Source organism: Rhynchophorus ferrugineus, unplaced genomic scaffold (assembly GCF_030347505.1).
Source record: "Rhynchophorus ferrugineus isolate W39M unplaced genomic scaffold, kcgeb_rfMv2 rfM1, whole genome shotgun sequence".
NCBI classification, from domain to species: domain Eukaryota; kingdom Metazoa; phylum Arthropoda; class Insecta; order Coleoptera; family Curculionidae; genus Rhynchophorus; species Rhynchophorus ferrugineus.
The window spans coordinates 5,635,999-5,661,014 of record NW_027472580.1 but is presented as its reverse complement, the minus strand read 5'-3'; the positions used below and the strand labels follow the sequence as shown (position 1 = coordinate 5,661,014).

General features: G+C 33.5%; 1 protein-coding gene across 1 annotated transcript in view; it reads left to right on the top strand.

The window, feature by feature from the left end:
• Positions 1–23,951, top strand: part of LOC143202927 (hexamerin 70a) — an 89,638-nt gene extending 65,687 nt beyond the window's left edge. Inside the window, exons 4-9 of the mRNA XM_076414926.1 lie at positions 1,311–2,162; positions 6,588–6,702; positions 6,758–6,902; positions 11,364–11,684; positions 23,291–23,494; positions 23,549–23,951. Coding sequence (XP_076271041.1) covers positions 1,311–2,162; positions 6,588–6,702; positions 6,758–6,902; positions 11,364–11,684; positions 23,291–23,494; positions 23,549–23,828 — 1,917 coding nt within the window. The 3' untranslated portion in view covers positions 23,829–23,951. The remainder of the gene's footprint in view (positions 1–1,310; positions 2,163–6,587; positions 6,703–6,757; positions 6,903–11,363; positions 11,685–23,290; positions 23,495–23,548) is intronic.
• Positions 23,952–25,016: the final 1,065 nt, after the last annotated feature.

Here is a 25,016-nt window from a genome sequence, read left to right as displayed (position 1 = left end):
TTCCCTTCAAGGGTGATACACTGATTATAGCGACCGTCCAATTATTCCATACCATTTTTTTAGTCCGATTTGTCCTTTGCTTCGAAATAGGCCTCAGTTTCGGCGAAGAGGTGCTTCATTTGACGAAAATTTCTTCCCAGCGAGCATTCTTTTGAGATGTGAGAACATGAAATAGTCGCTGGGGGCCAGATCTGGAGCATACGGTGCAATTGGAAGCGCAATTCATGAATTTTTGCTATCGTTTTCACTGACTTGTGACACGGCGCATTGTCTTGGTGAAGCAGCACTTCCTTTTCTTTTTTTTATTCCATGCGCATCCCAAAATACAGACGCCATAATCTTGCCATCCGACTGTTCCGTTTTCCTACGTTTTGGAGCGGGTTCATCTTGTGCAGGTCACTCGCATGACTGTCAATTGGACTTCGGAGTGAAATGATGGAGCCATGTTTCATTTATTGTCACATATCGATGCAAAAATTCGGGTTTATTATTCTTGATCATCTTCAAACACTGCTCCGAATCATCAACTTGTCGTGGTTTTTGGTGAAAAGTGGGCTTGCGTGGCATCCACTTTACACAGAGCTTTCCCATACCCAATTATTCGTGAATGATATAATCTACACGTTGATCAGTTGATATATTTAGAGTGTCTGTTGTTTTGTTCAGTTTAAATTTACGGTCATTAAAAATCATTTTGTGGATTCTTTTAATGTTTCCGTCGGTAACAACATCTTTTAGGCGTCCACTGCGTTCATCGTTTCCTGGCATCAAGCCAAGTTTTTGCTTCAACTGTATTGTTTCCCTTCCAAAAGCAATATTTTATGAACACACAATTCTTTTTTATCCATTTTATTCACAATAGCAAAAGCAAAATTGACCTGTTAAAATATGGACTGGACACACGTTAAAAAGCGTTATTAGGAATATTTTATTGTCGTAATCAGCAAAAACGTAGTCTGCTTCTAGTGTAAGTATTTGATCCTAAATCGGCAGCGAACGTGTTAATACATTTTAACAGCAGTTTCTCAAATAATTGATATTGCAGGTAGCAGCAAAATAGGCCTGTAAAATACAGCTTGTCCTACCGGTTTACCAGGTTTTCTGAGCATAATTATTTGAACAACTTTAGAACATTCGGGGATACGCTTTTTGTGGCAGCTCTTTCATAACCGAGGGGAAGCTTAATCAACTTATATGTTAAAAAACGAGGGTGTTATTTGTGCATACACATTTGAATTGTAATAAAATGTTATCAAACTTAAATATTGTATATTTAAGGTTGCTTCAATGTTTTTTTTTTTTGATTGCAGAAACCTGAAGTAGTGCAGAAGATCAAACAATTCTACGAAAATAATTATCAGCTTCCCAAAAAAGCGATATTTTCGATGAGTTATCCGGAGCATCTGGAACAAGCTATTGCTATATTCGATCTATTTTACTACGCTAAGGATTTCGATACTTTCTACAAAACCGCTGTGGTGTCCAGAAAATGGCTCAACGAAGCCATGTTCTTGTATACTTACTCTTTGGCTGTTATCCACAGGGAAGATTGCTACGGTATCACTTTACCACCGTTGTATGAGATCTATCCATATTATTTCTTCAATGCCGAGACTATCCAGAAAGCTTATCAGTACAAACAGACTTGGACAGGTGATTTACCTCAAAGTGCTTCAGGAAAATATCACGGATACACCATCATATCTAATTATACCGGATATTATATGAATTTGCATCCAGAACAGGCACTGTCCTATTATTTAGAGGATGTGGAGATCAATTATGCTTATTACATGTATAATTTGTATTATCCTTGGTGGATGGACGGTGAGAAATACGATCTCAAGAACGACAGGCGTGGTGAATTGTATTACTTCACTTACCAACAGTTGTTGTGCAGATACTACTTGGAGCGCTTGAGTAACGGTATGGGTCAGATTCCTCTATTGGATATGGAATCTCCTATCGAAACTCCATACTATCCATCCCTGCAGTATCCAAACGGCTTACCATTCCCCGAAAGGCCACGCTTTGCAAGATTATCCGACTATTTTTACAGCTATGGTCAAAGAAGCAGGTTCCAATATTTGTACAGTTACCAATATTATAAGGACTACACTAGAAGAATCGCTGATGCTATCGACAGAGGTTTCGCTATGACCGTAAGTTTTTGCATATTTTTTCTTTATTATTTTGTACAGGAGCTGGTTTATATATAGGGGATGGACAAAATAATATGAACACCTGGCATATACAGTCTATCCAATGTTATTTTGTACATAGGTCATCAAAATTTGTGACGTCAAAACGTCGCAATGTTGCCGCATCAACTTTGAGTTTTAATTTAGTTTTAATCTAAATAAAATAATTTAACAAAAATACTATTATCTAATATAATTTATTTTAACATTATAATAAATCGAATGCATATATTATCGAAGGACTTAATACTACAATTAAGTACACAGTTATAATAGTTTGTAGGTTAGAGTTGTGTTTGAATATATTTTCATTGAACGCTTTTCCTAGTTCTAGGCGCCTTTGTAGTTGTATCCTCTGGAGGCCTAATCCACCTAATTAACAATTGTATATCCAAGTAATATATTTTACTTTCATTAAAGAGCATATTTATCTTTTACGCTTATATCTTGTGTTCTTCGGTACAGTGTTTCCTTGTAAAGACATTTTGATCTCAGTGTATTTCTCCTTCATTTCTTCTGTTAATAGATGTATTCATCATTTAAAAAAAAAACTAGATTTAATCACTGTATTCTCCTTAAAGCATTTGCCTTATCTACAAAACACTTACTATTCTTTCGCTTGTGACAAACCAAATGTTTATGTATATTCAGAACAATTACACACAATATCTTTGAATATAAATCCTTTACACTGTACAATAACACTTCTTGCAGCTACCATATATTAATTATATACTCACCTTTAGCTGTCTCCACTCTCATCACCCTGTCTTAGAAATTGGCAGCATTGAATCATATATTCAAAAAGTTTTATTCTATATTGATATTTATTGACTAACTAAGCTGTTAATTTCCAATATATCTAACATTTGTTCACAATTCCATCATTTGCCAATTTCTTACAATATATCTGCAATGAATCACTACATAGTATAAAACAAAGTCGCCTTTTCTGTCCCTATACCCTATACTATATATAACGGATTTTGATGCGGTTTTTTTCAATAGATAGAGTGATTCAAGAGGAAGGTTTATAATACATGCATAATATACTAAGGCAACATTGCTAATTTTAGAGGTTTCTAACGTGATGTCGTAAATTAACCTATTTTTTAGGCTTATTTAGCAATTAGCAAAAACCCACTTTAACCATTTTTATTGTTTACTTTTTACGTGAGAAAATGGCTTATTTACGAAGCTATTTTAAGCAATACGGCATTAATCCTTATCGAATTAAGTACCTTAAATACAGCGTGCAATTAATATAGATCAATATGGTTCCTTACAGCATGTAAATTAAACAAATATTTTCGGAGATATTACAAATTTAAAATTTGCGTTTAAACATGTGTAATGTAATAAAAATTGTATGAATTTAGATATTCCAAAGATAGCAGGAAATCTTCATAGTAAGTATAGGGGAAGAGGAATTGTTTTACTCCAAATTTAATGCGTGCAGGCCAAGGGCAGTAATGAATGAACCAAAAATACTGGATCGATTTTAATCATGTTTTCATTGAGTGACATAGGCATATATATTTTATACCCGTGCAAAGTCGGAGCGGGCCGCTATGTTTTTATATACAACGTTCATATTTTTTCTGTAGTGTATTTAATTTAGTATCAGCATTGCACCCGTGCGAAGCCGGGGCGGGTCGCTAGTTATTAATAAATGTTATGACTAATAAAACCGAATCAATTGTTATTCCAACGTTTACCTTTTTCCATCAACTTTTGTTGTCATAACACTATTTATATTATTATTATCTTGCTATGAGTGACCGTTGGGTATATTGGTTCCATTCTGAAATATATATGTCTCATCTAATAATATTAATTGAAATAATAAGGCTTCCTTCATTTTATTATATGTTTTTAAAAAATGTATTCCTTTAAAAGCAATATTCGGAAGTTCCACTTGACTTCTTCGATACTTTTCAGACTAACAGTTTCCTTTGTACTATAAATAATGCACTATGCTTTGTAATATAAATAATTGTACTAAATTATGTTTGTATTGAAAAACTACTCACTGTTTTTCAAAGCTGATAATGATTTGTCAACCGCTTTGTATTAGGACGGTTTCTTTTCTTTCGATGAATTCAAAATCATATTTTTCATTTTTGTTGTGCTTCATGTTTCAGTGTCCTTGTCCATACTAATATAATTCAGTGCAGCTGCAACACGCTAAAAATACTTTCAATAAAAACGCAGCAAATTATTATACTTATATTACTTAGTTTATAACCTCTTATTACTATTATTTTGAAGAATTTGGTATACGTTTGAAAACCGGATGACTGACAAGCTAGTTCGGTTACAGGTTCGAATGTATCAGGCAGCATTGTGCCTCCTTTTTCTATCGAAGTCTGAGTCATCGAAAATTTCGTAGAAGACAGTGAAATATAACTTACAAGATTTGGTATGTATACTAAGCAATAAACAGCCAACAATGTTGCAGTATTGCCAAAATGCAACAAGATATACTATATGAATGCATGGTGTTCATATCATTTTGTCTATCTCCTGTACTAAAATTCATTTATTTAAACCATTATTATTCTATAATCATTATCATTATATTATTTACCAACATTATGATGATGATGATGCCATTCTGTCATTATTTCAGTCTTTAGAAACACATATCAGTGTCACTTTTAACTCCTTCAAATTTCAATCATTTCTTGGCGAAAATGTTAGACAAAAACAAAGATAAATATTTATCATGTTTGAGAAAATATAGGAAGTTATATGATGGAACTGATAAAACCTTTCATAAAACGATTTGAATTTTCTGAATCTCTAAAAAGACACGTAGCACAATATGTTGAAACCTCTATGAGCTGCTAATATTATCAGAGTTACTAGCGCCATTTGGAATGTTACTGTTGAATTCAATGTGATTAAATGAGTTCAAAAATGTATTATATGGCAATACTTTGTTACCTAATACAATATTAGAATAAACATTGATTTCCGTGTTGTTCTGAGTAAGGGTCATCAGAGTAAGAGATGTCATAATCTTCATATGTATTTTTGTTATAACTGTTTGTTTTTGGATAACTTTTAATTTTTCATTATTCTTTAGGTTTTTAGTTCTTTATCAATTTTTGTTTATTTTCTTTATTGTTTTTTAATTTAATCTGCTTTTTATTTTCTTAAAATTTCTGCCTAATTTTGTTACTTGCTCACTGTTAGGAATTCCAAACTATGCTGCTCAACACCATGCTATAAATTATCCCGTAGTTATATATTTAATAGCAACATATTCTATTAAATTAGTAATAATTAATTATATAGTAATATATATAAAATTCTAATAATAATACAGTTTAAAAGTTTGTTTTGTTGTTGTTTAAGGCTTATATTTGCTATTTAAGTACTGTTATTGATAATACAGTGATACTGCAATACTACTCAACATGATCTAGTTTTGCACTTTGTTATTTATATTACCGTGTTGTATTTTCTGTGAATCAAATGTCTATAGTACTGGGGTATTATTATTTATAGCCAAAATTTATTATTCAAGTGATTTTCCGAAGATAATACATATAGAGATATTGATTAATAAAGTAATTAACGAATAGAAATAATATGATATGAAGTATACCTTCTCTGTTAGGTATAAATGAAAGGTATACATTTGTATTCTTAAAAACTAATATAAATATATCGTATATAATACAACTCTGATATTGTAAATTTTATTATTTTATATTGGTGCTAAAAATGTTTGCAAATTGCCAATTACTTTTTGATTGTAATGTCCCCTTTTAGTTAACCATATGTTCTTGCCATATCTTTTGCCAATTAGAGTAATAATTGTGATATTTTGTGAGGCTGTCGATATCAATGTTAAGATGATAATTTTAGCCAATTAATAACTCACTAATATATCACAGATATATACAAAAATAAAGCCGAACTACGAACCAAGCTACGTTCTGAATGAATTAATTCAAATTTAATTGAAAATATATGGTAATATGTTAGGTGTATTAGGTGCAGATATTTAGATCAGCGATTCTATTTTGCATCTAGTATTTTGATAAAATATGCTGCCGAAGCTCATTAAAAAGTTCATAAGAATTTAAAAGAGGTAATTTGACAAAAGTGAATGACGAAGAACGACCTGGAGCATCAAAAAAGTTCGATTCGCAAGGCTTATTGGGCAAAAATTTGTCTCTAACTCTCAGACAGCTTAGCAGTCAATCATCAACTGTTTCTAGATGTTTACACGCGATAAAAAAGACAAATGCTTGCTATGTTATGTTTTCTTAAGTCGGAAAACCGATAGATGTTTTCCCAGACAATGATTGTTACAGTTAGTCGCAAGAAGTGACCGTAATAACACTGATAATAACAGATTTTTTTTTGTAGAGACATGGTGAAAGAAAAGAGCTTTACAACGAGAAATTCGGAACCGACATCCTTGGTAATCTCATCCAATCCAATCCAGACTCGCCAGATAATCGATTCTACGGTCCTTGGTTGGGTAAATGAAGTAGTCGAGTTATTTTCCTGAAAACTGCGAACAACTCCTCTTTTAGGTGTTGCTCGTCGCTTATTGGGCTATTCCTTCAATCCCATCTCCAGTGTCAAGGTAGCTCCATCCGCTCTGGAACACGCAGAAACCAGCTTAAGGGATCCCGTATTTTATCAGCTGTATAAACTGATGATTAGTTTTTATGCCAGGTAAATAAAAGACTCATCAATATTTTCATCATCAACATGATGTTTGAGGTGAATAGGCTTCAAAATTGGTTTAAAGTAATATTGCGCCTGCAATAATCTAATGAAATCTGAAGTCATATTCATTCATCATAATCATTTCATCGAATTGAAGGGAATTACATTTTCAACAAATTACTTTGTATTCTTTGTACATATTGATGCTCTTTGTAGCACAAAACTTGTAGAAAAACTATTTGATAATTTCGAGGGAAAACATGTTAATCGTACATTAACATGTTTTCTCATATAAAATTGTTATCAACAACATAAAAAATTAAGTTTAACAAAGGTTGTTGGAATATACAACACATAGCAACACAGATAAATCGCAATCGAAAAAAGGTTGAAACTTTACAATAATGTCTTATTACTACTAATTTTATTTAATTCATAAAATAATTCAAACCTTTGAAAATATATCAAACACATCAACATGTAAAAATAACCACCCATTACGTTCTAGTTATCTAGTGTTCTAGAGGTATTCAATCAAAAAAGTGTTTGAGACCTAAAATTTTACTTGAAATATAGAGTAAAACCAGTTAAATACAGTAATTTACCTATGTTATTCTTTAGATAGCAGTTATTACTGCGTTGTCAATATGTTACTGCTTCATTTTTTCAAGATATGTCTCAATGTGTTTGTTAACAACTTTATTTTTTAGTTTACCATTTTAAAACATATTAATATCATATTGTTTCTTCCATTCAAATCATCTTGTAACTTCTCAACTTTTGTTTTTTTAATATAACTTAGCCGGTGTCTCTGTAATAATTTCAATAAAATTAAGAAAAATTTCTCTCTTTCAAAATTTTCTCTTTCAAAATAGTAATCAAATTACTAGAATGTATCCATACACCATGATCCGTCAATACTTTCGTCTTTTCATCATTAATTCTCTAGCCATAGCAAGTCAATAACGAAGTCCCCGGCCTATCATAGTAAAACTTTTTTTGGCAAAATTAGCTTTTTTATTCAACATAAATCCCTTCAAGGGTGACACACTGATTATAGCGACCCTCCAATTTTTCGATACCATTTTTGTAGTACGATTTGTTCTTTGCTTCAAAATAGGCCTCAGTTTTGGCGATCACCTTTTCATTCGACGAAAATTTCTTCCCAGCGAGCATTCTTTTGAGGTCTGAGAACAAAAATTAGTCGTTGGGGGCCAGATCTGGAGAATACGGTAGATGAGGAAGCAATTCAAAGCTCAATTCATGGATTTTTGCCATCGTCTTCACTGACTTGTGACACGGTGCATTGTCTTGGTGAAGCAGTACTTTCTTTTTCTACAAATGCGACCTTTATTCGTCGATTTCGTCCTTTAATCCGTCCAATAACGTTATGTCATAGTCGCTGTTGATGGTCCTTATTTATTCAAGGTAGTCAATGAAAATTATTCCATGCGCATCCCAAAATACAGACGCCATAACCTTGCCAGCCGACTGTTGCGTTTCCCCATGCTTTGGAGCGGGTTCATCGTGTGCAGTGCACTCGGATGATTGTCGATTGGACTTTGGAGTGAAATGAAGGGGCTATGTTTCATCCATTGTCACATATCGACGCAAAAACTCGGGTTTATTACACTTGATTATCTTCAAACACTGCTCCGAATCATTAACTCGTCGTTGTTTTTGGTCAAAAGTGAGCTCGCGAAATCCATTTTTTTCACAATAACAAAAATTACTTCATTCAAAATTCTATAATTCACAAACTAATGATCCGACAGTTCTCAAATTAATACACAAGCATCTTTGGAGAGTTAGGGCTAACCAAAAAACATGTGGATTTAATTCTAGTAGCTCCATCTATGTGCCAGGCCGGGAACTTTTCAATTGACCTGTTATGATCCTGAACTGCGAACTACAGGTTTGTCTTTATTTAAATGAAAGACTGTTAGGCGACTTCTTATAAATTATCTTTGCTTGACCAGTTTGATTCTCGAAGAAGATGCCTCATTATTGTATTTGTTTTTTAATAACCTCAAATATGCTAAAAATGATTTTGAAAGGTTTTCATTTTGCATGGTTGTTAGGCTTCAATATTAAATGAACTTTGATAGCATGGAGACAAATATTTTTAGTGAGTATAGGTTGCAGATAATTTCTTAAAATGTGATTATTCATTATTTCTGATGGTTGGTTTCAGAACATATTATAGTTTTTGGATCTACGAGGATTTACAGTGTTCGCTATTATATTCTAAAACCCTCGAAATGAATTCGTATTACTATAATTTAATGTTTTTATTATCACTTTGTATATTAGCTGTGAGTTTTTCCCCTCGTCCAGCAAAACAAGATCTTAATTAAATTAAAGACTAATAATTCTATGAATTATGTTATGGGAATAGTTATTTTTGTACAGCTTAAACATTCGGTATTTATTTTCAATATATTGTAATATTTGTCATATGCAATTAAATTTACTATAGTTCTTAGAGATTCAACCACAAAATTTCGATAAACGACTAATTTTGTTAAATATTTTACGGTGGTTTTCATTATATATACATATATATATATATATATATATATATATATATATATATATATATATATATATATATATATATATATATATATATATATATTATATAATCCAAGATTACTTTTTTACGTGACCGTGTTCATACTAATGTTCAGTGAAGCTGCTATACGCTAAAAATATTTTCAATAAAAACCACAGTAACTTAATAATTAATAGTAAAAATGGTTACCTCTCTAACTAATTTTATGGCAAGAAGGTGCTTCATTATCTAGTTCATGTTTGAAGTAACTGATTAGAGAGGCAATCTGTTTTTCTATCATCCGCATTTTTATGCAGAGCCATAATAAGATATTCAGAGTAATAATAAGATAACATGTCAATTGAAAAGTCCCCGGTCTACCATAGTAAAACACATTTTTTTGGCAAAATTGGTTTTTCTATTCCACATAATTCCCTTCAAGGGCGATACACTAATGATAGCGACCCCCTAACTTTTCTTTTTTCTGAGATTTTCTGATTCTCTTGAGATCTGAGAACAGGAAATAGTCGCTGATGGCCAGATCTGGATAATACGGTGGATGAGGAAGCAATTCGAAGCCCAATTCATGGATTTTTGTCATCGTTTTCATTGACTTGTGACACGGTGCATTGTTTTGGTGAAGCAGCACTTTTTTTTCATAAAATGCGGCCTTTTTTCGGCTATTTTGTCCTTTAAGCGGTCCAATAACGCTACGTAATAGTCGCTGCTGATAGTCCTTCCTTTTTCAAGGTAGTCAATGAAAATTATTTCATGCGCATCCCAAAATACAAACGCCATAATCTTGACACCCGACTGTTGCGTTTTCCCACGCTTTGGAGCGGGTTCATCGAGCCCACTCGGAATACTGTCGATTGGACTTTGGAGTGAAATGATGGAGCCATGTCTCATCCATTGTCACATATCGACGCAAGAACTCGGGTTTATTACACTTGATCATCTTTAAACACTACTCCGAATCATCAACTCGGCGTTGTTTTTGGTCAAAAGTGAGCGCGGCACCCAGTTTGCACAAAGCTTTCTCATACCCAAATATTTGTGAATGATATGATGTACACATTCAGTTGATATCTTCAGAGTGTCTGCTATTTCATTCAATTTCAAGTTGCGGTCATTTAAAATCATTTTGTAGATTTTTTAAATGTTTTCATCGGTAACAACCTCTTTTGGGCGTCCACTGCGTTCACCGTCTTCGGTGCTCATTTCACCACGTCTAAACTTAGCATACCAATCCTTGATGGTTGATTTTCGTGGGGCAGTATCCGGAAACTCGGCATCAGGCCAAGTTTTTGCTTCAATTGGACTTTTTCCCTTCAAAAGGCAACATTTTATCAACACGCGAAATTCCTCTTTATCCATTTTTTCCCAATAACAAAATTTACTTCACTCAAAATGCTATAATTCACAAACTAATGATCCGACAGCTGTTAAATTTATATACGCGCTTTTTAGGGCTAGGCTTAACTAAGGACATATTAATTTGCAAAATGCGAAAGGCAATGCAATAAACATATTATTAACGTATGTTCACAGCAACTTTGGTTATACTATACATATTATGCTAGTGATTTTTTCTTTTAAATAAATGATAACACAATACACAGATTGGATTTCAGATATACTTTATACATAGTAAATTTGTAGCTTCGATATAAACATGTGTTGATATTCAAAAAAGAGATTCACAGAGGTTTCGAAAGATTGCAGACTATTATCAACAGGAACGTGGTGATTTGATAGCATATCGGTTAATAAATATAAAATCCAAGTGTTTGCTATGGAGTGATTGAAAGAACTTACAGCAAAAAATACAACAGTTGTTTTTTAAACGATAGATTTTGTAGCGTTTTTAAGTGCATAAGTTTTGATGAATATATCAATTTGTTTCCTTTCAGATATCAAACCTATCTAGAACCCTACACCAAGGACCAACTAAGCTGGAAAGGTGTAGAAATTAAAAACATGGAAATTGATCGTCTTATTACTTACTTCGATGAATTCTACTCCGACATCAGTCAGGCTGTCTACTATACCGAAGACGAACTGAAGAAAGATAACGACTTCATGGTGCGAGTTAAACAGTACCGTCTAAATCACAAACCATTTACCTACAAGATCAATTTGAATTCTGAAATAGAGAAAAAGGCTATTGTAAAAGTTTTCATAGGACCAAAATATGACGAATATGGTAGATATATCAATATAAGTGAGAACAGGTTAGTAATAGTTTTTTTTTATTACTCTTCGTGAGTCCACAATCTGCCCTATTGGCAATAAGTATTTCTTCTGTTTATATTATATATACATGGCATGTAGAAAATCACTTCATTAATCAATCTTCTGTATAAAATATTATCTTAATTAATTAGTCTTATTCTAATGCTTATTCTAAACTCTACATATGTCCAGTAATCAGATCAGGTGGTGTTAAACGTTTTAGTCTACGCACTTCACTATCACGTCGCATATTTAGCTGATTAGCGAGTACATTGGGATGCACTGACACTCTTTCGAAGTACTTCACACAAACACGTTGGATTACACTCGTTATAGGTTCTAGAGGAATATCGCGTTGTATCACTTTATTTGAAATATAGTACGGAGCATCGATAATGGCACGCAACACCTTATTTTGGAACCGTTGAATGATGGATATATTAGATTTGCTAGCGGTACCCCATAGTTGATTTCCATATGTCCAAATGGGCTTGAGCATAGACTCATACAGCAAAACCTTGTTATCTAATGATAACTTGGATTATTTGATATAATTTTAGTCCTAGTTGTTTCCGTTTAGAGGGTATGTGCTTCTTCCAGGTTAGGCGTCGATCTAAATGCATACCAAGATATTTAACATGCTCTGCTTGGGGGAGTTGACGATGATTGATATTTACTGGTGGACATGTTCTTCTACGCAGGGTAAACGTTATATGCGTGGATTTTGATCATTGGCTTTAATGCGCCATGTCTCCAACCATAATTGTATTTGCTCCAGGTGGGTTTGTAGGTTTATTGATGCTGTGACTGGGTCTTCATGGGATGCTAAGATTGCTGTATAGTCTGCATATGTTGCCACAGTAGTTATTTTTGTGGTGGGCAGATCAGCCGTATACAGAAGATACAGTACTGGACCAAGTACACTACCTTGCGGAACTCCTGAATATATGGGATTTAGTTCGGTATATTCATCGCCTTGATTTACAATAAAATGTCTGTCAGTGAGATATGATTTTAGTAGCTGATAGTCCGGATGAGGGAGAAGTTTCTTTAGTTTAACCTGCAAGCCCGTATGCCATATCAAAAGCCTGAGATATGTCTAGGAAAGCAGCCGAACAATATCTTTTGGCATTTAGGTCAGCGTTTATTTGGTTTACAAGTCTATGCACTTGTTCTATAGTCCCATGCTTATTGCGAAAGCCAAACTGATGTTCTGGAATAATTTTTCTTTTTTCTATTATATAGTTTAGTTTTTTTTATGTATAATTTCTCGAAAACCTTCGAGATTATTGGTAATAAACTTATAGGTCGGTAGGAGGTCACATCTTCTGGTATTTTTCCTGGTTTAAGTATCATTAATATTTTAGCTACTTTCCAGATACTAGGGAAGTAATTAATTCGTAGCATAGCATTAAATATATATGTTAATAGTTTTATAGTCTTTTCTGATAGTTCTTTTAAAATTTTGCCAGTAATTAAGTCATAACCAGGAGCTTTTTTAATATTAATCTCTCTCATTATTGTATGTTTAACTTTTTTGACCGTTAATTTCTAGTGCGGTAAATCCATTTGAAATGGCGAATCTAGAGAGCTAGTAATTTTATTTTCGTCATCTTTATGTAGCTGAGACTGGAAAGGTTTAAAAACATTTTTAAGTGGTTAGTAATAGTGAAAATTTAATATTGAATGTGTTTCAGAAAAAAACTTTTTTGTAGTTTTCTGTAAAATAATGCTAGTTGTATAGAATATATATTTTGCTTCTCCATTGTTTTGTGTTTTTGGGTATTATTTTTGCTTTTTTCAGAGCTAGTATTTTGATAAGTTATACTTAAGTCCTCAACAAAAACTAATAATATAATTAGCGTCTTGAGTATATTTTTATTTGTACATCTATGGTTTACTCTAGATTAGCTTCGTACTTCATACAGTTCTTTACATCTAGATATTTCCTTCTATCGTTCTATTATCCTGTTACCTGTGATATCTAAAGTTTTCGAGAAGCTGTACATCGAGAGAAACTTCACAGATTGGTCAATCAAATAAATAAAAACTTACGATAAAGAATATTACTAGGATGAATTTCTCGATATATCTCAAGCCTTTCGTAAGGTGTGACACACTGGATTTGAAGTTAAATTGAAAAAGCATCTGCCCCATCTGCATCTTCAACTACTTCTACTACTACTACAAAGTTATTTCTCACAGGTAGACATTTCATTGTGAAACGGGATGACGAATACATTGAATTGCATGCAGGGCTGGATCCTTAATCCATTGTTATATTTCTTGTGTACAGCGGATGTACCAACCTCAAACACCTACTGTGGCAACATATGCTGACGCCACAAAATCTATTTGTGGTTGAAAAGATGACGTATCAGGGCGAGTGGGACAATATCTACTCACGTAATATTTTTTTATTGTTATTTAATTATTACATTGTAACTAGTCGTTTCCGAATAACCTACAATTTGTCTTTATGATAACTTAAATCTCAGTCTCTGGTGAAATAATGTTTATACATGTCACTGCTGTATTTTTTATTATATGCACCTCACTACACAACACTACACAATACCAGATGGTTTGATTCTTTTGAATCCTGTTCTGTTCTGGTGGTATCCAAAAACTGCAATACTTCAATATTCTCATGAGAATAGAGATTTTCCCTTGCAATTCTTTTGATTTCGTGACTGACTATGGGTATCCGGAGGTCTCAATGGAAGTAATCAGTCGTATAGTTTTTGGGTGCGCCCATAATACCTCTCAGGACTTTGTTCTGAAAAAACTGCATTTTGTTTATGTTACTCTTTGCAAAACATCCCCATAATTGAACTCTGTATGTCCATATAGGTTTCAGTATTTGCTTATATAATAGCAATTTATTATGTACTGATAATTGTGATTTTCTTCCAATTAGCCAGTACATTTTCCTATATTTCAATTCCAGTTCTTTTCTTTTCTTCTTTATATGTTCCTTCCAGCGAATTTTTACATCAAGATTCATTCCGAGTTGTTGCTATGTGGAATGATACTATTATTTAATGTTATTGGTGCTTGTATGGTCTGATTGTAGGTGAACTGTACATCCACTGATTTATTTTCATTAATTTTTATTTTCCAAGCTTGTGTCCAATTATTTATATTGTCACTTGCCTGTTGTAATGCTCGTGAGACTTCTTCACTATTGTCTCCGACAGCTATCATCGCAGTATCATCAGCAAATGTGGCCATCGTAATATTATCCATTTGTGGTATATCATAAGTGTAGAGTAGATAAAGCATTGAACACAATACACTTCCTTGTGGAACACCTGCTTTAGCTCCTTTTATTGTAAAGTAAGCTTCTTCTTCGATTATAAACATTCTGGTTGTAATGTACGATTTTAATAGTTCGGTATGTTGTTTCGGTAATATTTTCTGTAGTTTATGAACAAAGCCTTCATGTCAAACCTTATCGAAGGCTTGTGCTACATCTAAGAATATAGCTGAGTATATTTTTTTACTTTCGTAGGCATTTTCAATAACATCTGTTATTCTGTGAACCTCGTCAATTGTTGAATGCTTATTAATAAACCCAAAATGGTTTTATTTTCATTAGGTTTTTTCTCTCCAAAGTGATATTCACCCTGCATAGAAGGACTTATCTTAATCTTAAATCTTAATAATCATAAACTTTCGCAAGCAGATAATGTTAAATATCTGGGTCGATGCTTAACTTGGAAGAAACATATATTAATAAAGTGTAAACAACTAGCTCTTGAACTGAACCAGATGTATTGGCTTATAGAGCGTAGAGTCAAATTATCTTTGGATAATAAGATATTGCTGTATAAGTCAATTCTTAGGTTTATATAGATGTATGATATCGAGTTGTAAGGTACTAGTAGCTAATTCAACATAGCCGTCATTCAGAGATTACAAAATAAAATTCTATTGTTGACGCCTTATATTATGTCAATAAACATCTAATTCAGCGCAATATCCCCCTGGACACCATAACGAGTGCTATCCGAAGTACCACTGTAAAGTATTATGAAAGAATGTCTGTACGAATTAAATGTACGCGATGTCAGTGAAGTGCGTAGGCTGAAATGAACAGACCTATCAGTCCACTAAGTTCCATTTTCAAGCTTGCTGAAAGAGCAATTATCTATGCTCTTAATGATTTTACCAAGACAAACAATATCATTCCAGATGAGCAATTCGGGTTCCACGCTAAACACTCATCAGTCCCATCGGATGGCCGCAAAAATCAATTGTGCTTTTAACCGACGTGAAAGACTTGGAGAGGTATTCTTAGACCCAACCAAAGCCTTTGACAAGGTTTGGCACGAAGGCTCTCACAGAAAACCCAGGCAATCTTCTTCCACAAGAGGCGTTTTTTACTGAGCATTTCGCGTCTTAAAATCGAGAACGTCGAAATCTCATGGTCAGATGAAGCCACCTATCTTGTCTTCGATCGCAAGTTTAGGTGGAATTCCCAGATTCAAAGGTCCCTCCATAAAGGTCAAGGTATTGCTAATTTGCTGCTCCGACTTATCAATCGAGCCTTCAGGCATCTCAATAAAATCTCTCCTGTACAAGATGCTGGTTTGATCAGTCGTTCTATACGGCTCCAGTGTCTAACTAAAATACGTCTCACCTAGCCAGGTGAAACGTCTTCAAGTTTTTCAAAACAAAATTCTCAGGAGTCACGATTCAAGTTCACGTTTTTATATCCGAGCTCTACTCCAAGATATTTCTGCAACTCTTCGTCTCTCGGATTATAGATGTATTATAGAGCTGGCCGATATTTTAGGCCAATAACTCATTCGGATCTTCGTGGCCTTATTCTATCACAGACATTAACAGTAAGAAGTATCAGTTAGGGTCATTGGATCAGCTGATAGGGTGGGGTTTAGTGAATAGCCTGCGTGAAATGTGAAATCCTGCGGGTCTCCTCGACCAGGTATCCGTAACAGGATTCCCCTTCCCGGTTTCAGGCCAAAAAAAAGCTGAAATGTTTACTACCGTTCGATCTTATTACTAGACATATCGAAAGGATTTTAGACTAAAACTGAATAGTAAAGAAATTAAGTACGTCACTTATTTATAAGTTTTGTACAGGAAATCACTTAGTGAATAGATCTTCTCCATGTTATTGCACAGCATCCAATCAAATACCTATTGTCCATTGGGCAGATTGTGGAATGCTAAGAGAATAATAATTCAAAATCGTGAATGTTTAGAAACTCTAGCTAGAATAGTATTTTATATACAGTATCGGTTATATTTGGAGAACATTTTATGTCTGCTCCATGTATTTCTTTTAAGTGGAAAAATCTTCAAATGGCATCCCTGTCGGTATTTCTAACGCACATATTTTCAAAGGATTCAAATTGGAGTTAGGGTTATTTTATTCTTCTCCTCATCACATATGAGTTAGAATCCTAGTCTCGTTTTTTTTGCTAGAGGTATCCCTTGGAGGCCTAATCCATCTAATCAACAATTGTATATTTAAATAATATATTTAACTTTTATTACATATCATATTTATATTTTTACATATAGTTTCTGTTTCTTTCGTAACTGTTCCATTTTTCAATTCATTTCAATTCCATTTCAAGTCATTTTGATAACACTGTATTATTCCTTATTTTCTCCTGTTATTACCTCTATACATTATTCTTGGTAAAATTCTGCTGCATTCAGAGGAATGCATTATGTTACGCATTTTAACCAAATATTCAGGTATTTTCCGAACAATTACACACACATCTATGAATACACATTTTACATACTGTAAAATACAAATGTCTACAGTTATCCTATGTTAATTATAAACTCATTTTTAGCTATTTTATTTCTGATCACCCTCTCTTGGTAATTGTCAGCGTTGGATCATAAGCCCACATCCCAAAAGTTTTATTCGGTGACTGTAATTTTCAGTGTATGAGTCACTGTTTAAGTCAGTGTTAGAATTGTTATCAAGGCTTTGTTATCATATTGTTTAGTCTTTTGTACTATAGTTTACCCCTTTTCAGGCTTATTTCTAAGGAAGTAAATTACATAGAATAGTTAAACATGCCTTTTCTATTTTCCCAGTAACAATTTGAACTTCTTCAATATGGTATCTTCAAAACTTAATTTATGTTTTGCAAAACATTCCTTAATAATTTGATTTATGTATCCACTCCCTGGGATCTTTTTCTCCAGTGTGCTACGTTATGATTAGTACCTAAATGATAACAAAGATCTTCTGGTTTATTTCTTCATGATGGCATAACCTAACATGTTAAATCTTGGAGGAAAACAATAACTATATTTCAAGAATAGAGCTATTTCTGTTTCCAGCATAGAAATTGATATGCAGATATATGAATTATTAAAAAATATTATTACTAACAAAATTCTAATCAAATGTTATTGTCACAAGTAATCCAATACCCTATTCTGAAATATCTCTCACCTAAATATACAAATTCAAATAACACGTTTTCCTAGATTTTATTATAGACTTAAACCAATGTTTGGAAGATCCATTAGACCTCTTCGTGGGTTATATTTACCTCGTTTAAATCCTATGTTATCCAACAGTGTATGAAGGGATGATCTGCAACCCTCAAAGAGCTGCAAATCTTTTTTTTTGGGTACTATCCAGACTAACAGTTTTCTCCGAAATAATTATATTAAATTTTTTTATATATCAAAAAATTGTTCATTATTTTTATATATTTCATACATTTAATTGCGAATAGAGCTAACAGGGTGATCTTGATTCGTCATCTGCTTCGTATGTGGACACCTCCTTGGTAAATCCAACAATATATTGTTCTTCATTTTTCTCGAGAGATTTTAGCCACAGTGCATATACTAATACGCAGTGCAGATGCAATATGCTAAAAATATTTCCAATAAAAACCTAACCTAATAATATCAATGCCAGCCTCTGTAACACATTTTGATAGCAAAGAGTAATTATCTCGTTTCTGCTCGAAATAACTGGTTAAAGATGCAGGTTTATAACCTTTACTATTGTTGCTAATGTTTTAAAGAATTTTGGAGACATTTGACAACAGGGTGGAACATACCAATACAAATAGAATTTTACATTAATCATTCTATCTCTTTTTAACTAGGATAAACTGAGAAGGAAAGATCTACTTGGAAAACGAATTACAAGTAATACTATAGTCTATTCAAAGTTATTTTTTATATATGCGTCATCGAAATTTGTGACGTCAAAACTTTACAATGATGTCACGTATGCAAAATTCTTGAAAGCAATAGTGATAAGAGGTTTTAACTCTTACCTATAAATTATTGTGGCCGTATAATTATTAGATATAATTATTAGATATATATACTATAATGTTAAAATAAATTATATTTGATAACATTTTTGTTCAATTATTTTATTTAGATTGGATTTTTTGAATGTCAAAGCTAAAGAAAAAGTCAGAGTTGATGCGGCAACCTTGCAACTTTTTCATGTTACAAATTTCGATGACGCATATATATAAAACTTTGAAAAGACTATATATTCGATGTCATCTATAACGAGCATTGACTGATCTACTGGGCGGGCTATGGCATACATAATCAGTATGTCGTTCAAGAACAAAACGCTTCGTCCTTACACTTCTGTCACTACCAAATACCGTATTTTGTTACCATTACATATGATCCACCCTCTACCGTTAATAGAACCCGTTTAATATCAAAGAATCGAGTATAATGAAATAAACGCCAGACACGAAATACATTTTCCTTCCCATGAAGTTCCTCGACGTAACGCGGGTCTTTAAAAGTCAACTTTCATAAAGTAACTTTTCAAGTAGGTCATCAGGATGGCCCTTGGGCGAGATATTTTTTCTTCTTTTGTTTCACCTTCAGTTTGATTTATTATTGGCCGCGGAGGCGGTTCTTTTATCTATATCCGGGGTAATTTCGGTTGACATTCTTCGCTATTTTTTCTACTTACGCTTTACCGAGGTCGTTTTTCTTGAGCTTTGTTGTGTAAACAGAGTCCGGGACGTATTGAAGGCCTTATAACCTAGAAAAAGTAATCCTCCCATTTGAATTGAAAACATGGAATTAATTTTAAAATACAGCTGTCATTGAAGGGATCAGATTTTTCGAGCCAAAAAGGCCAGATATGCAGGAGAAAAACATGTTTTTATGAAGATAACATATCTTCTTACATATCTCAAGAAGAATATTGAGAGAAATTAGAATAAAAGTAGAAATTATTATACATTTTTTTTCACCTTACATTATATATGCTTAGTAAAATCTTAATTTATAAAATTAATTAATTATTTTTGCTGTATTTATTATTGTTCTGTTGTATTTGCATCACTATCACATAAAAAATAAAGCTAAAGTTAATATTAAATACTTATACACTATAGTAGCTTATGTAGTTTGGTTCTCTTTAATCTTCTCATATCCTGCATGTTGTTGAATAGATTTATTGCTTCACGTTGCTGTAACTTAGTAACCTTATTTACATGTTTTAAGCCGAAATCTTGGATAACTTCCTACCCATTTGATTTTAAGGTCACCATGTTGTTCTTTGTTGGTTACGTTGTGACAGACATTGGTAATTTGTTGAAGAATTTTACCTTGGCATCGTTGGATTACTAGTTAATTTAATGTTTTAGTGCCCCACAGTTGACCCCATAATTCCAAATAGCCTTTCTAATTGTCTATATATAGTCTATATATAGTCTATAATAGGTCAATTGAAAAGTCCTCTGCCTAAAATAGTAAAATACATTTTTTCCGCAAAATTATTTTTTTTATTCAACATAATTCCCTTCAAGGGTGATACACTGATTATAGCGATCCTCCAACTTTTCGGTACCATTTTTGTAGTACGATTTGCCTTTGGTGTCAAAATAGGCCTCAGTTTCGGAGATCACCTCTTTATTCGACGAAAATTTCTTCCCAGTGAGCATTCTTATGAGATCTGAGAACAGGAAATAGTCGCTGGGGGCCAGATCTGGAGAATACGGTGGATGAGGAAGCAATTCGAAGCCCAATTCATGGATTTTTGCCATCGTTTTCACTGACTTGTGACACGGTGCATTATTTTGGTGAAGCAGCAATTTTTTTTCTTCAAATGCGGCCGTTTTTCAGCGATTTCGTCCTTCAAACAGTCCAATAATGCTATGAAATAGTCGCTGTTGATGGTCCTTCCTTTTTCAAGGTAGTCAATGAAAATTATTCAATGCGCATCCCAAAATACGAACGCCATAACCTCTCCAGCCGACTGTTGCGTTTTTCCACGCCTTGGAATGGGTTCATTTTGTGTAATCCTGTCGGATGACTGTCGATTGGACTTTGGAGTGAAATGAAGGAGCCACGTTTCATCCATTGTCACATATCGACACAAAAACTCGGGTTATTACGCTTGATAATCTTCAAACGCTGCTCCGAATCATTAATTCGTCGTTGTTTTTGGTAAAAAGTGAGTTCGCGCGGCACCCACTTTGCACAGAGCTTTTTCATACCCAAATATTCGTGAATGATATGATGTACACGTTCGCTTGATATCTTTAGAGTGTATGCTATTATTTCATTCAATTTCAATTTACGGCCCTTTGAAATCATTTTGTGGATTTTGTAAATGTTGTCGTCGGTAATAACCTCTTTTAGGCGTCTACTGCGTTCACCATCTTCGGTGTTCATTTCAACACGTCTAAACATAGCATACTAATCCTTGACGGTTGATTTTCCTAGGGCAGCGTCCGGAAAAATCAAGCCAAGATCTTGCTTCAACTGTATATTTCCCTTCAAAAAGCTATAATTTATCAGCATGCAAAATTCCTTTTCATCCATTTTTTCACAATAACAAAAGTTGCTTCATATACACGCATCTTTTGAGGGTTAGGGCTAACTAAAAACATATGAATTTAATTCTAGTGGCGCCATCTATGTGTCAGGCCGGCTTTTCGAGGACTTTTCAATTGACCTGTTATATAGTCTATATAATAATTGATAAAACAGTCTCTTTGATTTTAGGTCAAGTTGACAGCGCCTTCCGAGTAATCAATACAGTTTTTTATTTTTAATCGCATCTGCTTTGCTTTTTATCTAGCGGGATGTTTCCAATTTAATCTGCCATCGAGATGGATGCCGAGGTATCTAGCTAATTCTCTCAATCAGAATCAGAACAGGGCATCAGCCACGTGATAATTTAGTAGGGACTTATTAAGCTGATTTTGACTGCCACTTGTATTCTTGCTACTTTGCTACTGGTTAGGTAGAGATATGTCTAGTGCCATAATGACCGTGTCTACAGAAAATGTTCCAAGAACTGTTTATCTTGTTGAGATATCAGCAGTGTAAAGTAAATAAGGGGGTGGTTCCAAGATACTATCCTGCGGAACTTGAGCTGAAATAGGTTTAACTTTTGAAAATGCTCATTCGTGAGAAATTATTTTTCTTCAAAGAAATACGATTCTAGCAATTGACAATAGTTTCGTGGTAACAATTTAATCAGTTTTGGATTATTTAAACAACTTTTCAATAAGCGCTGCTTCTCTAGATATGCCAGCTTATCCATCAATCCATCTTATATTTCCTTATCAAGTCATTTTGATAACACTCTAATATAAGGAATATATATTTCCTTTTAGTATATATTTTTACGTCTATTTCTAAAAAAGTTAATTTCATAAAATACTGTTACATTTCATTTATATTTACCGAGAGAAAATTTGAAATTCACTCTGCAATTTGGTGTCTTCAAAACTTAATTTATATTTTGCCGTAACTATAACTAATGGTTCCCTTAAGTTCTTTAACTGTTGACTTGAAAACTAAGCAAAACATGTACAAGTTTATTTCTTCCTAATAACATAAGCTAACATGGTAACTCTTGGAGGAAACATTTACTCTGTTCTACGCATAAAACTCTTCCTGTTTCCAGCATAAAGAATGATATCTCCGCAATGAATTACTAAAAAATATTATGACTAATATATTAAGTCTAATCAAATACCTATTTTAACTTTTACCTTTTTACACCAACTTTTGTTTTCTTTACACGCTTTTATTAACATCTTGGCATGAGTGGATCAGTGCTCCATATTAGAAAATCCATGTTTGCGCCATTTCTTTCGCAGCTTAGAGTTGGCTTCCGTTATAAAGGGTTTGGCAATTGCAGCTTTTCCATGAATCTTAGTCTTGTGCTATCTACCACAGTACTGTTCTTGGCGAACTGTGACTGAGTATTTAGTTCTGCTTAAATTAGTCAAGTCTTTTATGTTGTCTGGCCACAATTTTAAATGTTCGTCGGTCTCTGTCAGTCAAATTTCAGCTTCACCCACTATTCCTATTAACAGGAATCTCTTGGCCTATGATGTTTTACGATGATTTGTTTGAGTATGTTATTATTAGCCTGGATATTGTTGCTAACTACACATTTCACCGTTTGTTTAGCTGTCGTAAAGCAAAAGGTAAAATATTCTGAAATATAACCTACAAGATTTCAAGCAATGCTGCTAACGTGCTACAAGATGTATTATACATGGTGTTCTTATTATTTTCTAATTCTAATTTTTCTCAATAAATGTCTTTTTACGTGAAATAAATAAAACAAAACCTGTTACAGATGGAACTTCTTTGAAATTGACAAGTTCGTGTACGATCTGACTACCGGTGAGAACACAATAAAACGAAGCTCATTGGAGAGTAGATTCTTCTCAGACGAAAAAACCAGCTTCTATAAATTATACAAGGACGTTATGGCTGCTTATAAGGGACAAAAAGATTATACCATCGACGGACGTCAAAACTACTTCTTGTACCCTCGAAGGTACCTTGAAATATTTCCCCAACTATTTATATAACTATATGTCGATTCTTTCAGATACATGTTACCCAAAGGTACTACTGGTGGGTTACCAGTTCAAATATGCGTGATGTTATATCCATACGAACCATATACTGGTAACAAACCGGAAGAATGGACGTATGGGTATCCACGTCCGGGAGTGGGTGGACCCTATCTGGACCAATACTCGTTATATTATCCGTTTGATCGTCCAATAAGATACGACGGCCTTTTCTATACCATTCCCAACATGTACTTCTACGAGACGAAGGTTTATAACAAGAAGGATATCAATAGCGTTACTTATGAGGATTGAATATCCTTTAAAATAAAGACTGCATTCGTAAATCGTTTGTATTAGACATATATCAGCTTCTCTTTTCATTTATATTCATATTATGGGCTGCAATATAGTTCCGCAATAAAATACATGTTCGCATCTTTGTTGTTTTGGTTTTATTGTATCCCATTGTGGAGAAGGTGTTTATGGCCATACACATTTGTTTTATTAATTATATCTTACATTAGATATGTTTAATAAAATCTTAATTTACAAATTAATTTATTACTACTGTTCTACAATCGTAGAACCTTGTTTTGGATTACTAGTTCGTTTGATGTTCTAGTGCTCTAACTCCATATTTGAACACCATAGGTCCAAATTGGCTTTATCTTTTTATTAATCTTCTAGAACATCGACAACATTGAGATGGACTAATAGTCTTTTAGAGTACTGCGCACTAACACTCCGAATCACACTCGTTATGGGTTCTACGAGGATATCGCGCTGAATCAGTTTGTTGGACATGTAATATGGGGCGTCGATGATGACTCGGAACATCTTATTCTGAAATCTCTGGAGGATATCTATGTTAGATTTGCTAGTAGTACCCCACAGTTCAATACCATAGGTCCAAATGGGCCTAAGTGTTAACTTATACAGTAAAATCTTGTTATGATTTAGATTTACGCGCTATCAGCCAGTTATTTGTTTCAGTTTAACACCAAGATGTTTGCGTTTTGTCACTATATGATTTTTCCATGTCAAACATCGATCGAAGTGCATTCCCAGATATTTAATGTTGTTTGCTTGGGGAAGTTCATAATTATTAATTTTTACTAAGGGATATTTTCTTCTAAAAAGGGTGAATATCACTTGGCTAGATTTTGTCTTATTTGCTTGGATACGCCAGGTTTTCAACCACAATTCGACTTTGTTAAGATGAATTTGGAGGTTCCTTGTGACTGATATTGGATCCTCGTGTGATAATAAAACCGCTGAAACGTCAGCATATGTTGCAACAGTAGTGTTTCTTGAGGTCGGTAGGTCAGCTGTATACAATAGATATAACAATGGACTAAGAGCACTGCCCTGCGGAACACCCGAATATATTGGATGTTTGACAATGTATTCATCTACCTGTTTAACAATAAAATGTCTATTTGTGAGGCACGATTTCAGCAGTTGAAAGTGCGTATGGGGCAAAAGCTTTTTCAATTTAAC